This window comes from Felis catus, chromosome A2, assembly GCF_018350175.1.
Source record: "Felis catus isolate Fca126 chromosome A2, F.catus_Fca126_mat1.0, whole genome shotgun sequence".
In the NCBI taxonomy this organism is placed as follows: domain Eukaryota; kingdom Metazoa; phylum Chordata; class Mammalia; order Carnivora; family Felidae; genus Felis; species Felis catus.
In genome coordinates, this window is record NC_058369.1 from 51,195,313 (window position 1) to 51,208,249 (window position 12,937).

The following is a 12,937-nucleotide window of genomic DNA, read 5'->3' on the forward strand; positions in this document are numbered from 1 at the left end:
TTGCCCTATTGTGGAAAAATGGCAGCTCACACTGATGAGAAACTAATATTTTTTCTGGCTACAGAACAGCTTATTTTGAAATCCTGAAGTTGACAGTGCTGAATATGAAAGGTAAACTATCTGGCAAGCTACGGAGAGCGTTGATGGAGGGTTCTGGTACAGCCTGATTAGTATGTTCCCACCTAAACACTTAAAAGGGTGTAATAAAATGTAATACTGAGAAATTAGAAGAGTGCCTTAGTCCCACCCTGTCACTCAAAGCCCTTCTGATAGGCAGATTTATTCTGGAAATTGTCCTTTACTGTTTTGGTTATGTGGTCTGCTCAAGTCTCTGATGAAGCAGACATTAGTTCCAGAATCAATTGCAATTCTTTTTTTTTTTTTTTTTTTGGCAGAAAAAGTCCTGTACCTATAACCCCACATTTTGAAGAATGGTTTGACAGTAGATTCCTCTCCTCCCTTAGACCTTTCCAACCTTCCAGGCAGAACCCCACCCTCACCCCCAAAGAACACAGGCAAAGATGTATTAGCATAAATAATTTAATGCAAACTCTCTAGTAACATACACTAGTGGACTTGACAGTTCACTCAGGAGTATCAGGGCTGAGGGACCAGGAGGTGGGGAGCGCGATGAAAGTAGAGCATGTGAAAACAGGTAGCTGAGGGGCAGACCTCATGCTAGCCTGCTGGTGACCCGTCTTGGTCAGCTAAACTACCCTGGACAGGAAGTAGCTGGGCCAGGCTGAGAACACTCAGTTCTCCTTTCCCGGCCTATCCCAGATTTCTGACCTTTTCCCTTGGGAAGTCTTCTTCATTCGAGGTCCTGGGAGGTGAGGAAGGTGTGGCAAGATAAGAAGCTGCCTAACTGGGTTTGTACGTGCTACTAGCTGAGCATGGGGGCCCCCCATCTAGTCCTTCTCTGGGGAATGCCTCCAAGGACTTGGGCCTTCACTGCAGCATCTTCAGACAGGATGGGATGAGTGATGGGGCCTTGCCCTCAGGAGGCTGCCCTCCCTCTGTGGCATCCAGGAACTGCTGCATATAACACGATGTGCCAAGCAGCACATGGCCTGTGGCCTGCATGCTGAAGAGAGCCCAACGAAGAGCTTCCCTGGGTGGAAGAAAAAGGCACTAGAGTCAAAACACAAAGAAAACCCCTCCCTACAGCCTCTAAATGCTGCCTCCATAATTTCATAAATTGTAGAGTGATGTGTCAACAGGAACAGATGATGCCTTCCCTTAGCAAATGAGAAAGGGTCTACAGACATTGCCTGCAATCATGCCTTAACTGAGATGTCCGTCACCTCCCTATTTTCTCATGGAAAATTCACCCTCATTTAATAAGACCTTTAATTTTTGTAATACTGCTTTAGGCCAGCCAGATTAATCTCCATCCCATGGCTCTGTCCTTCATGACCTCTGTTCTAGACTCTGAGACCTTTCCAAGTCATGTGTAGTCTAGCTAATGTTCAGAGCGCTGGACATGAAGATCTTCATGCTTGGTATTGCAGTGTAATGAGAACAGAACTTGAGTCAAATAGGCCAGAGTTCTAATCCAGTCTTAGCTGTGTGAAGGTTGGCAAACTGCTATAGTTCTGAGCTTCTGCTTCCCCAACCATAAAATAAGATCATACTATTTTGATCCCTCACAGCATTCTGAGGTTGAAATAACCTAAGTCACTTAATGTGGAGCCTAATAGGTAGATGAGTAGGGTAAACGTGGGGTCAAGAGTAGCTGGTGGAATGCTTGACTACTTCAACCAAGTTCTTGTCCAAATCTATTTAAAAGAGATAGACGAGGAAGAGTCACTAGGGGTGTTTAGTTCCAGGGGAGATCAGGGAGGGGAAAACAAAAGGAAAATAAAGACTTTCTGGCTGGTATTAAAACTTACAAACTGTTAACCTTCATTCAGTAAATGAACTTATGGTTAAGGTATAGGGAGACAAAGATGATCAGAACTCTAAACATCTACACATGAAAGTTCTTTAAAATGTTAGGGGCACCTGGGTGGCTCAGTCGGTTGAGCGTCCGACTTCAGCCAGGTCACGATCTCGCGGTCCGTGAGTTCGAGCCCCGTGTCGGGCTCTGGGCTGATGGCTCAGAGCCTGGAGCCTGCTTCCGATTCTGTGTCTCCCTCTCTCTCTGCCCCTCCCCCGTTCATGCTCTGTCTCTCTCTGTCTCAAAAATAAATAAATGTTAAAAAAAAAATTAAAAAAAAAATGTTAAAGGCTATACCTGAGAAGTATACCCATTTCTCAAATTAGAGTACTAAGGCTTAAAACCAGCTGTCCAGCCATAAATAGGAGGGAAATTCTGACACAGACTACCACATGGATGGACCTTGAATACATTATGCTCAGTGAAAGAAACCAGTCACAAAAGAGCAAGTACTGTGTAAGATCTCTAGACTAGGCAACTTAACAAGATAGAAAGTAGAACCCCCCCCCCCCACACACACACACACAAAAGAAAAAGAAAGTAGAACACAGGTTACCAGGGGCTGGGGGAAGGGGGAGTGGAAAGTTGGTGTTTAACGGGGACAGAGTTTCAGTTTGGGATGATGAAAAAGTTCTGGAAATTGATAGTGGTAACCGTTGCACAACATTGTGAATGTACTTAATGCCACTGAATTGTACACTTTAAACCAGTTACAATGGTAAATTTTATGTTACGTGTATTTTAAAACAGAACAACAAAAATAAAACTATTATTAAAAAAATAAACTAAATATAAAACTATTATTAAAAAAATAATAAAAAGCTGACACCATTAAGTCACCACACCTACTTCAGCTTGTTTTGTTTTTTTTGGGTTCAGGTCTGAGAGTCTTACTTCCCCTAAATGCACTGAATTTAAAGGCTGAAGCTTCTATTCTAGGTTTTGAAATCTGCAAACTACCGGCAGCAAGCCCAGATCAAGATGGGGCATGATATGGTGTAGGAGGAATATGGGATTTCTAGCCACAGAACTAGGCTCAAGCCTGTCACTGAATGTCATCTCTGGCAAGGCTTCAGGTCCCTCATCTGCAGACTGGATATGCACAGAATTAACTCAGAAAGCCAAAAGGTCTAGTGTGCTCTAGCTACGTGTGTTCTGACAGAGCTCTGGGGACCCTGAGCAGGATTTCTCAGAAGGCCTCTAAGAACAAGGATCATATGCATTATCATTCATTCAAATTACTGCTATGTGCTGGTATTCATCAAGGTACTGGGGGCAACAATGGAGCTTGTTCTGACATCTTGTTTATCTCTGGGTCTTAAGCTTACCACATAGGGCCAGGCACACAGTGTGTGCTCAGTAGATGCTAAATGAAGCAATTGGGGAGGACTAGAATCTGTCAGAAGAAACTCGCAAGAAGCCATGCTCTGCTACTCCCTAGCTTTGTGGCTTTGGCATCGTTGGATGCCTCTGCATCAGTGGCTGCATCCGCCTGATGGGGTAGGAATTCATTAGAACACCAGTGGAGCAGCTGAAATTGGGAAACATCACCCTAACAGTACTTGTACCCTAACAGTATTTGTCTTATGATTTAACATATTCTCATGCTTCCCATGTTACTTGATTAGACTTCCACAGTAAAGTAGAAAGTTTGAAAGAAGTTCATTCATCAATACAAATGAGTATTGTCCACAGACTTGCAAGTTAATTCCATCTATGGAAGAACAGTTATTTCATCCCTCCCACCCCCATGGAAAAATCTAGTTTTGTATCTGTGAATTTATCTGTCTTGATGGAGCTGTGTATATTGATTCTCCTTTGAACTGATTGTAACTTCTTCCTGGTTCTCCCCTTAATTAAAAAGTTCAATAAAATCTTTGACATGTGTTCACTTTTTAAAAACCAATTAGAAGACTACTTAGGAAAACTTACTATTTTAGGTGAAAAAATAAGTTGTTATGGTGGAAGGTAATTAGAAAAATAATGTATCCCAGTTCCACCTGGAGGAGATATGTGTACCCCTTTGGCATCTGCTAAAGCACCAGTTCAGCCATAAAGTTCTAGAAAATGCTGCCATGCTTTGTCAGCATCAACACTAGTCCAAGGCCCTAGAAAGCTGAGGTCCATGTGAACAGAGAGGGACTCTCTCATTGCTGAATACCCACCCTATCCCCAGCTAATCCCAATTCACTCACTTCATGATGCGTTTGGCCCGGTAGCAGTGCAGGTCATAGGAAAGGGAGTAGGTGCCATACAGAGTGGCCTTCACATTCAGGCAACCAATGAAGTCCTGTGGGTTCATCTTGTATAGGTCAAAGGTTACACGGGCCACATCAATCTTCTTGCCGGGCTTACGGGAGAGGGAGAGTTGGTACCTAGTACTCTGTATCAAGAGAAGCCTGTGGTTGGCAACCTACCCCCCACACCCCAAAAAAGGACTTCTCCCAGACTCCCAATGTTCTCCCTACCACACAGGTGGGAACCTCACCTTCTCTGATGGGGGCTGCCATTTCTGCCCCTTCTGGAGGACCATGAACACTGTGTCATCCCCCAGGGCTTGGAAATACTCTTCTGTCTCAACAATTGTACCATCTTCCTCCAGCACCAGGAAGAAGGGCTTGTCTGCCAGCATCAGGGTGTCCTGGACCTGGAGAATAAGATCAGTGATGTTTCTGCCATCCCCATACAGCCGCAGAGCATGAGGAAAATCCATATTACATCATCTCAGCTGCCAGGGAAAGAGCAAGTGGATAAGGATCTATGGGAAAAAGGCCTGGAATCCAGGCTCTTGCTGTGGGAATCACAATCCAAAGATTCTGTATTATGGTCCTTCTTGGTACCTGGCTTCATGGTTATGTTCTGGAACAGTGCTGTCCAAAAAAATATAATGGGAATCACATATGTAATTTTTTATTGAGAATATAATATAATATACATGAATATAATTCATGTATCATAAATTTCACCTTTAAAAATGTTTTTAATATTTATTTTTAAGAGAGAGAGAGAGAGAAACAAAGGGCGAGCAGGGGAGAGGCAGACAAAGAGGGAAACACAGAATCCAAAGCAGTCTCCAGGCTCTGAGCTGTCAGCACAGAGTCCAATGTGGGGCTTGAACCCATGAACTGCAAGATCATGACCTGAGCCTAAGTCAGACACTTAACTGACTGAGCCACACAGGTGCCCCCAAATTCACCCTTTTAAAGTATACAATTAATGGGGTGCTTGGGTGGCTCAGTCGGCTAAGCCTCAGAATCTTGGTTTCAGCTGGGGTCCTGATCTTGTGGTTTGTGGTTTCAAGCCCCACATCAGGCTCTGTGCTGATGGTGTGGAGCCTGCTTGGGATTCTCTCTCTCTCCCTCTCTCTCTGCCTCTCCCCGCTCATGCTCTCTCTCTCAAAATAATAAATGAGTAAACTTAAAAAGTATACAATTCATTGTGTTTTAGAATATTCACCAAGTTGTACAACCATCACTACTATCTGATTTCAGAACATTTTTATCACCCCAAAAGAAACCCAGTACCCATTAGCAGTCATTCCTCATCCCCCAGCCCATGACAACCTCTACTGTCTGTCTCTATGGATTTGCCTATTCTGGACATTTCATATAAATGGAATCATATATAATATGTGGTCTTTTTAGACTAGCTTCTTTTCCTCAGTATGTTTTCAAGGTTCATCTATGTTGTAACATGATTCATTTCTTTTTCTGGCCAAGTTATATTCTACTATATAGGTATATCTCATTTTTAGTCCATTCATCAGTTAACATAGACATTTGGGTTGTTTCCAGTTTTTGAGTATTATGAATACTGCTGTTATGAGTATTCATGTACGGGTTTGCGAGTGAACATATGTTTTCAGTTTTCCTGGGCATATACCTAGGACTGGAAATGCTGAGTCACACAATTAACTGTATGTTTAACTTTTTGAGGAGCTGCAAAACTATTTTCCAAAGCAGCTATATCAGTTTATATTCCCACTAGCAATGTGTGAAGATTCCAATTTCTTCATATCTTCATTGGTACTTGTTATTGTCTGTCCTTTATTTATTTATTTATTTATTTAATGTTTATTTTTGAGAGAGAGAGAGAGAGTATGAGCAGGGGAGGGGCAGAGAGAGAGGGAGTGTCTGTCCATTATTTTAGCCATTCTAGTGGGTATGAAGCAGATTTGATTTGAATTTCCCTAATGAGTAATGATGTTGGACATCTTTTCATATGTCATTAGCCATTTATATATTATCTTTAATTTTTTAATGTTTATATTTGAGAGAGAGAGAGAGAGAGAGAGAGAGAGAGGAGAGGTAGAGAGAGAGGATCCCAAAAAGGCTCTGTGCTGTCAGTGCAGAGCCTGACATGAGGCTCTAACTCACGAATTGTGAGATCATGACCTGAGCTGAAATCAAGAGTCAGACGCTTAACTGACTGAGCCACCCATGCGCCCCATTTATATATTTTCTTAGAGAAAAGTCTATTCCATTTTTTTGGCCAATTTTTTTATTAAAAATTTTTAACGTTTATTTATTATTGAGAGACAGAGCATGAACATGGGAGGGGCAGAAAAAGGGGGAGACACAGAATTCGAAACAGGTTCCAGGCTCTGAGCCATCAGCACAGAGCCTGACGCAGGGCTTGAACTGACAAACCGCAAGATCGTGACCTGAGCCTAAGTTGGATGCTTTACCAACTGAGCCACCCAGGCACCCTGTTTTTTTGGCCAATTTTTAATTGGGTTATCTTTTTATTGTTGAGTTATAGAAGTTCTTTATGTATTCTTGATATTAGATCCTTATCATATATGAGATTTGCAAATATTTTCTCCCATTCTGTAGGTTGTCTTTTAATTTTGTTAATAACACATATTGATACACGGAAGTGTTTAATGTTGATGAAGATTGATTTTTTTCCTCTGATTGCTTGTGCTTCGATGCCTTATCTAAGAAACCAGTCATGAAGACTTACACCTGTTTACTTCTAAGAGTTTTATAGCTTTAACTCTTTGATACATTTTGACTTAATTTTGTTCATGGCATGAGGTAGGGATGCAACTTCATTATTTTGCATGTGGATATTCCATTGTCCTAGCACTATTTATTGAAAAGACTATTCTTTCTTCTGTCAAAAAATCAATTGTCCATTGATACATGGGTTTATTTCTGGAGTTTCAATTCCATTCTATTTATTTGTATGTATTATGAGCTCCCAAATTCACATATTGAAATCCTAAGTTGCAGTACCTCAGAATCTGGCTGTCTTTGTAGATAGAGTCTTTAAAGAGGTAATTAAAATGATGTCATTAAGATGGGCCCTAACCCAATATTACTGGTATTCTTATAAGAAGGGGAGTTTAGGATACAGAGACATACTCAGAGAAAGACCATGTAAACATGAAGGCAGCCATCTATAAGTCAAGAACAGAGGCCTTAGAATAAACCAACCCTGACAGCACCTTGATCTCAGACTTCCAGCCTCCAGATTTGAGAGAAAATAAATTTCTGTTAAGTATCAGTCTGTGGTACTTTGCTATGGAAGCCCTAGAAAACTAATAGAGTGTCTTTCCTTATGTCAGTACCACAGAGTTGATTACTGTAGCTTTGTAGTAAGTTTTGGAATCAGGAAGTGTGAGTCTTCCAAGTTTGTGTTTTTCCAAGATTGTTTTAGCTATTTTGGTTCTGGCTCATAGAAATAATTCTATGTAAATTTTAGGATAAGCTTGTCAATATCTGTAAAAAGAGTAGCTGGAATTTGATGGGGATTGCACTGAATCTGCAGATCAATTTGGGAAATATTGCCATCTTAACATTAAGTCTTCTGTGAGATCCTGACCTGAGCCGAAATCAAGATTGGACGCTCAACTGACTGAGCCACCCAGGTGCCCCTTTGGAAGATTTTTTAAAATTAATTTTGAGGGGCACCTGGGTGGCTCAGTCGGCTGAGTGTCTGAATCTTGATTTCGGCTCCAGTCATGATCTCACAGTTCATGAGTTTGAACCCCTCATCCGGCTCTCTGCTGTCAGCGCTGAGCCTGCTTTGGATGCTCTATCCCCCTCTTTCTCTGCCCCTCCTCTCTCTCTCTCAAAAATAAATAAATATTAAAAAATAATAGTAATACATTAAAAATCTTTCAAAGGCTTATTGTTATCTTTTAAAATGAAATCCCTCTGTTCTTTTCCATGGCCAATAAGGGACTTATACTCTGGTCACTGCCAACCATATCACCTTACCCTCTTTCCCTCACTCTCTGCTCCTTTCTTTATATTGCCAAACTTGGAAAAGCAGTCCAGATAGGCTGATGTCCTCCCTGCTCCATTAGTAAGATTCACTTCTGACCTGTGTTCCATCTTGGAAAGATGGACCCTCTTGTTTCTCCTTGTATCCTTTGGAGTTAGGATTCTGACTTGGGGTCCCCAAACTCAGTGGCTATAAGAATCTCCTGAAGCAACTGCTTAAAATGACAACTCCTCAGCTTCACTCATGACCTAATCAGTCCCAGGGCGTGCATTCTGGGAAGCCATGTGTGACAAGTCCATTTTAGCACAGGAAGTGGTCCCCAGCCCTCAGGTGAAAAAACACTATCAAGTCTAGACTCAAGTGTGAAAAAGTCCTTTTGACTCAGGGCATAAAAAAATTGGTGTGTCACAGCCACAAGCCTCACAAGAGAGGGGAGATTGGCTCCCATGAAGAAGAACAGACCTAATTCACAGAAACAGGGGAGGGACTCCAGAATAGAGGCTTAGGTAAGCTATGATTTCTATATGTTAAACAGACTGTAGTAATCAGAAGCCTAATCCAAATGTGTAATCTGTGCCAGGCAACTGGGACATCCCCTAGAGTGCATAAGCTAATGAGGCAGTGAGGCACAAGACTAATAAAGAGCAAGATTAGATGAGGCTATAGGAGAGGCTGGGGAGAAGTTACCCCCAGCCTAGTAGAGAGGGAACATGGAAACAGGGAAGGGTGTCATTCTTGGCGGCTGTTACTACCATCCACGAGAGCTGTGTGTCTTTTGTTTCCTGCTCTAGAAGCTTACCTGATCAATAGTTTGAAGAGTCTTCCACAGCGGTTAACAAAGCCTGCCATGGAAAGCCAGTGTAGGAGATGGATGGAAGAACTGCCCTGGCTGAAAGGAGGAAATGGGGAAGAGAATCTCTAAAATCTTACCTATTTCCCCAACTTCCAGGCATGTGTACAATGGAAAAGAGAACCTAAGGGTCTTTCCAGTAAGAAAAATATGCCTCAGGGGCGCCTGGTGGCTCCAACTCTTGGTTTCAGCTCAGGTCATGATCTCACAGTTTGTGAGTTCGGCCCCATGTTGGGCTCTGCACTGACAGTGTGGAGTCTGCTTGGGATTTCTCTCTCCCTCCCTCTCTGCCCCTTGCCAGCTTGCACGCACTCTGTCTCAAAACGTAAATAAACATTAAAAAAGAAAAAAAAAAAAAAGAAAAATATGCTCTGAAAATGCCACTGATCTACTGTTGTAGATATAGGATGGCAATCCTATAGGTATTCTGCTGCAATATACTGCCCTCCCCTTGTCACCAGACAGACATCATTAATCCATTGGACAGCACTCCAGGCAGGCATTACCAACTCATTAGAGTGGGCATCAGAAAGGAAATCTCACCATCTAACCTATGAACCCCATCCCTGCTGAAGTCCCAGCTCTGACTCAGAGGACAGAGGAAGCCAGCAGGGCCAGTACTCAGCCACAGTCCCAGTGGTTGGGCTGTGCTGAGGGTAGTCCTGTCCCTCACCTTGTGGAGGAGGTCCTTGAGACTGTGCGCCATGATGCCCTTCCGCACACTCCGGTCAGCAGTGCTTACTCTGCAGGGCCGGGCCTTGGGGGCTTCCAGGCTGGACTCGGTCAGTAGCTGCTGGGTCACCATTGAGGTGCAGGTGCTCACTGCCACATGCCTGCGGGCAATTTGGAGCATCAGAATGAGCAGCCTGCTGCCTCCCAGCCCTCACCCCTCTCAGGGAACTCACTCCCCTACCCCTGTAGGTTGAGCTCATCATATTCTTCTTCCTCTATCACCCACCAGGCTTGCTCTAAGACTTACCGGTATCACTAAAAGTCCTGTTAGATCAATGCATCTCAAATTTCAGTGATCATATTAAGTCCTCAGGAGACCTGATTCTGATTCAGGAGGTCCGGGTGGAAGCTGGGATTCTATATGTCTAATAAGTTTCGGAGTGGCATTGATGCTGTTGGTTGACACTGACCATGATGAGTAGCAAGGTGATAGGAGACCCATCCCACGTTCCCCAATACCAACTTTCCTCTCTTGGCCTCTTTCTTCCCACCCGTAAAGTGAAATGAAGTGGCAAAGCTGAGGTCAATGTAAGATAGTTTTGAATTCTAATATACATGACGTAGAACCAGAAGAGTAGAGGGGGAACCTCGGTTTTGGAGTCAGACCCAAGTTTGAATCTTGGTTCTACTACCCATTTGTTAGGTGATGAAGAGCACCCCTTCTGTGCCTCAGTGTCCCCATCTATTAATTTGGTGTAATAATCCCCACTTCCCAAAGTTGTGATGAGGTTTAAATGAGATCAAGAATGAAGGTCCAAGCACAGTGTCTACCTTTTTCTACTCAATATGTGGTAGCAGTGTGGGGAGAGGATACCAACCTTAAAGTCACCTGAGGACTTGTCAAAAGTGCAACATCTGGGTCCTACTCCAGACCTCCTAAATCAATATCTACATTTTAACAAGATGCCCTGGTGACTTAGGAGCTTGTTGAAGTTTGAGAAGGTCTGCCTTATAGCTCACAGGTAGCTCCCCTTTGTTTCTACCCTTGGCTCTCCTCACCTGGAGAAGGACTTGGGGTAGAGAAGGCTGAGGGACTTCATGGCATATTCCATCCTTGTCACCTGGATAGTGTTGGGCCTGAGAACGAAATAGAAAAGCTAGTTAGGGTGGGAACAGAAGGTCCCTTTCATCATTCGACACAGTGCAGCCTCACCTCCATCCAGTGAACCTCCACTCTGGTCTCTCCTCTCAACTCACACATGCCTTCCCAGCCCTCCTGTCCAATCCCATGCTTGCCAACTGGGACCAAACTGGAAAGCCCCTCTGGACCCAGGCTCGGCCCCACTCGGCAGCTCCTCCTTTCTCCCCAGGACTACTCACTCCATGTTTCTCCGACCCTGGCTCTGGTCACACTGATCAGGGATCCCCACTTGGGTCTGAAGAGGCCCTATCTGGTTAGTTCCTGCCCCTGGGAGCAGAGTTCATGCTACGCTGGCAGGAGGTGAGTCACACCACCTCCGTCTTCTGGGGATTGTTTCCTCACCTACAGTCCAGAGACCTCACAGGCCAGGCTCACACAGGCCAGGCAGCCCAGTCTAAGCCCACTCTCTCTTTCGTGTGTCCTTGAACCCCTCCTGAGGCTTTCCATTGGCCAGAGGGATTTTCTGTGACGATGGATGATAGATGTGTTCTATATCCTTTCTCCCCAGTCCCAGAGCTGTGAGCTTCATGTGGCTATTGAGCACTGGAAATGTGGCCAGTACAAATGAGGAGCTAGATTTTTAACTTTAGTTAATGTTAACTAATTTAAATTGAAATAGCCACTGTGGCTTATAGCTACTGGCAACCAGACTGCACAGTAGAGATCCAGCTATCTGATAGCCCTGGGCTCACCTGACACTTTCTCTCCTAAACCTCTCTGCTTCAGCTCTTTCAAGCTCCAACTGTCTGTGGAGACAGCTCCCTCCACCTGCAACATACTCCTCTGGCCCAGGGCTAAACATATGCAACCTTGAAACCCCAATTTCCCTATATTCCACTCTTTGGAAAACCATTTTAGATGGCTCACACAGTCCCCTCTTCATCTTGCCCTTCCTACTTCCTAGTCAAGTGTGCCTCATTGTCTGTTTCTGCCTTCCCCCCCACTGATCCTTGGGTGCCTCTCCCTGAGATGTTCTCCCTATTCCCAGCTCAGAGAGGGCCTGACACAGTTGCAAGGGGCTTAAGGAGTGGTCATGGAACAAAGAGCCCCCTCCCCAGGCAGGTAAAATCAGTCTTTCCTTCTGACAACTTGGGGATTCTCTAGACCAGCCCTATCTGTGAACCTCCCAACTAGCACTACCCAGGTCCGTTTGCTTCAGCCTCACTCCTCACTCCCCGTCCAAAGCCAAACTCTGCCAAGTTCACTTCACCTGCTCTCCAGGAGCTGCCCCATCAAGACCCCAAAAACTTACCTCCCCCTTCACAGGTTCCTTACTTCCTTAAGACACTGCCTAGCCCAGTCCAGCCCTCCCTCCATTTTATTTCCAGGTCCCAGGGAAGCCCCTCCCCTGGTCTCCAGCCCCAGCTGGGGAAAAGAGCAGGGGAATGAGTGTGCAGTTCTTTCCCTTGGGATTTCGGGCCAGCTTAACTTCCAGAAAAGGCCCGAAAGGAGGGGAAAAGGCATGTTTTGTAAGCTGTAGGCCAGGCTCAGGACGTGATATCAGTCACAGAGGGCACAGAAAAGAGGCAGATGTGAGTTGTGTTCCCAGCTCCACTTGAGTTCACTGAGTGTAGACCAATTATCTCACTTCTGTGAACCCATTTCTCTCACCTGTACAACAGGGACAATCATTCCTGTGTTAGTGGATTGAGGTGAGGATTTGTGATAATAAAAGTAAAGGGCTTTGCAACAGAGACACATAATAGGTAGAAGTGAGTATTGGTGTTGTAATGTTATTAATGAATAATAGTAGAGGGGTGCCTGGATGGACACTCAATTGAGTGTCCCACTTTGGCTGAGGTCATGATCTCATGGCTCATGAGTTCGAGCCCCGTATCTGGCTCATTGCTGTTAGCACAGAACCTGCTTTGGATCCTCTATCTCCATCTCTCTCTGCCCCTCCCCCGCTTGCACTCTCTCTCAAAAATAAACAAACAACAAAATAATAATAATAATAGTAGAGACTAAAGCTAGCTGAAATGTGTAGTGGTTAAGAGTATAAGGTCTTACCCTTGACCCAGCAATCCTACTCCTATATATA

At 44.2% G+C, this 12,937-nt stretch overlaps 2 protein-coding genes across 7 annotated transcripts in view; one reads left to right on the plus strand and one right to left on the minus strand.

Moving 5' to 3' along the window:
• The window catches only part of IL17RE (interleukin 17 receptor E), a 46,509-nt gene that overhangs the window by 3,993 nt on the left and 29,579 nt on the right, over positions 1-12,937 (plus strand). The gene's annotated exons all lie outside the window — the stretch shown is intronic.
• CIDEC (cell death inducing DFFA like effector c) lies at positions 525-12,229 on the minus strand. Of its 2 annotated transcripts, none has more exons than XM_006928974.4 (6): positions 12,149-12,229; positions 10,755-10,832; positions 9,697-9,856; positions 4,428-4,586; positions 4,135-4,322; positions 525-1,111 (listed from the first exon to the last, which is right to left on the minus strand). In XM_006928974.4, the coding sequence occupies exons 2-6, from the start codon at positions 10,805-10,807 to the stop codon at positions 949-951; spliced, it is 723 nt and encodes a 240-aa protein (XP_006929036.1). In that variant the 5' UTR covers positions 10,808-10,832; positions 12,149-12,229; the 3' UTR covers positions 525-948. The 2 variants fall into 2 exon arrangements, with proteins under 2 accessions (XP_006929036.1, XP_044907879.1); XM_045051944.1 differs by lacking the exon at positions 12,149-12,229 and adding an exon at positions 11,076-11,127.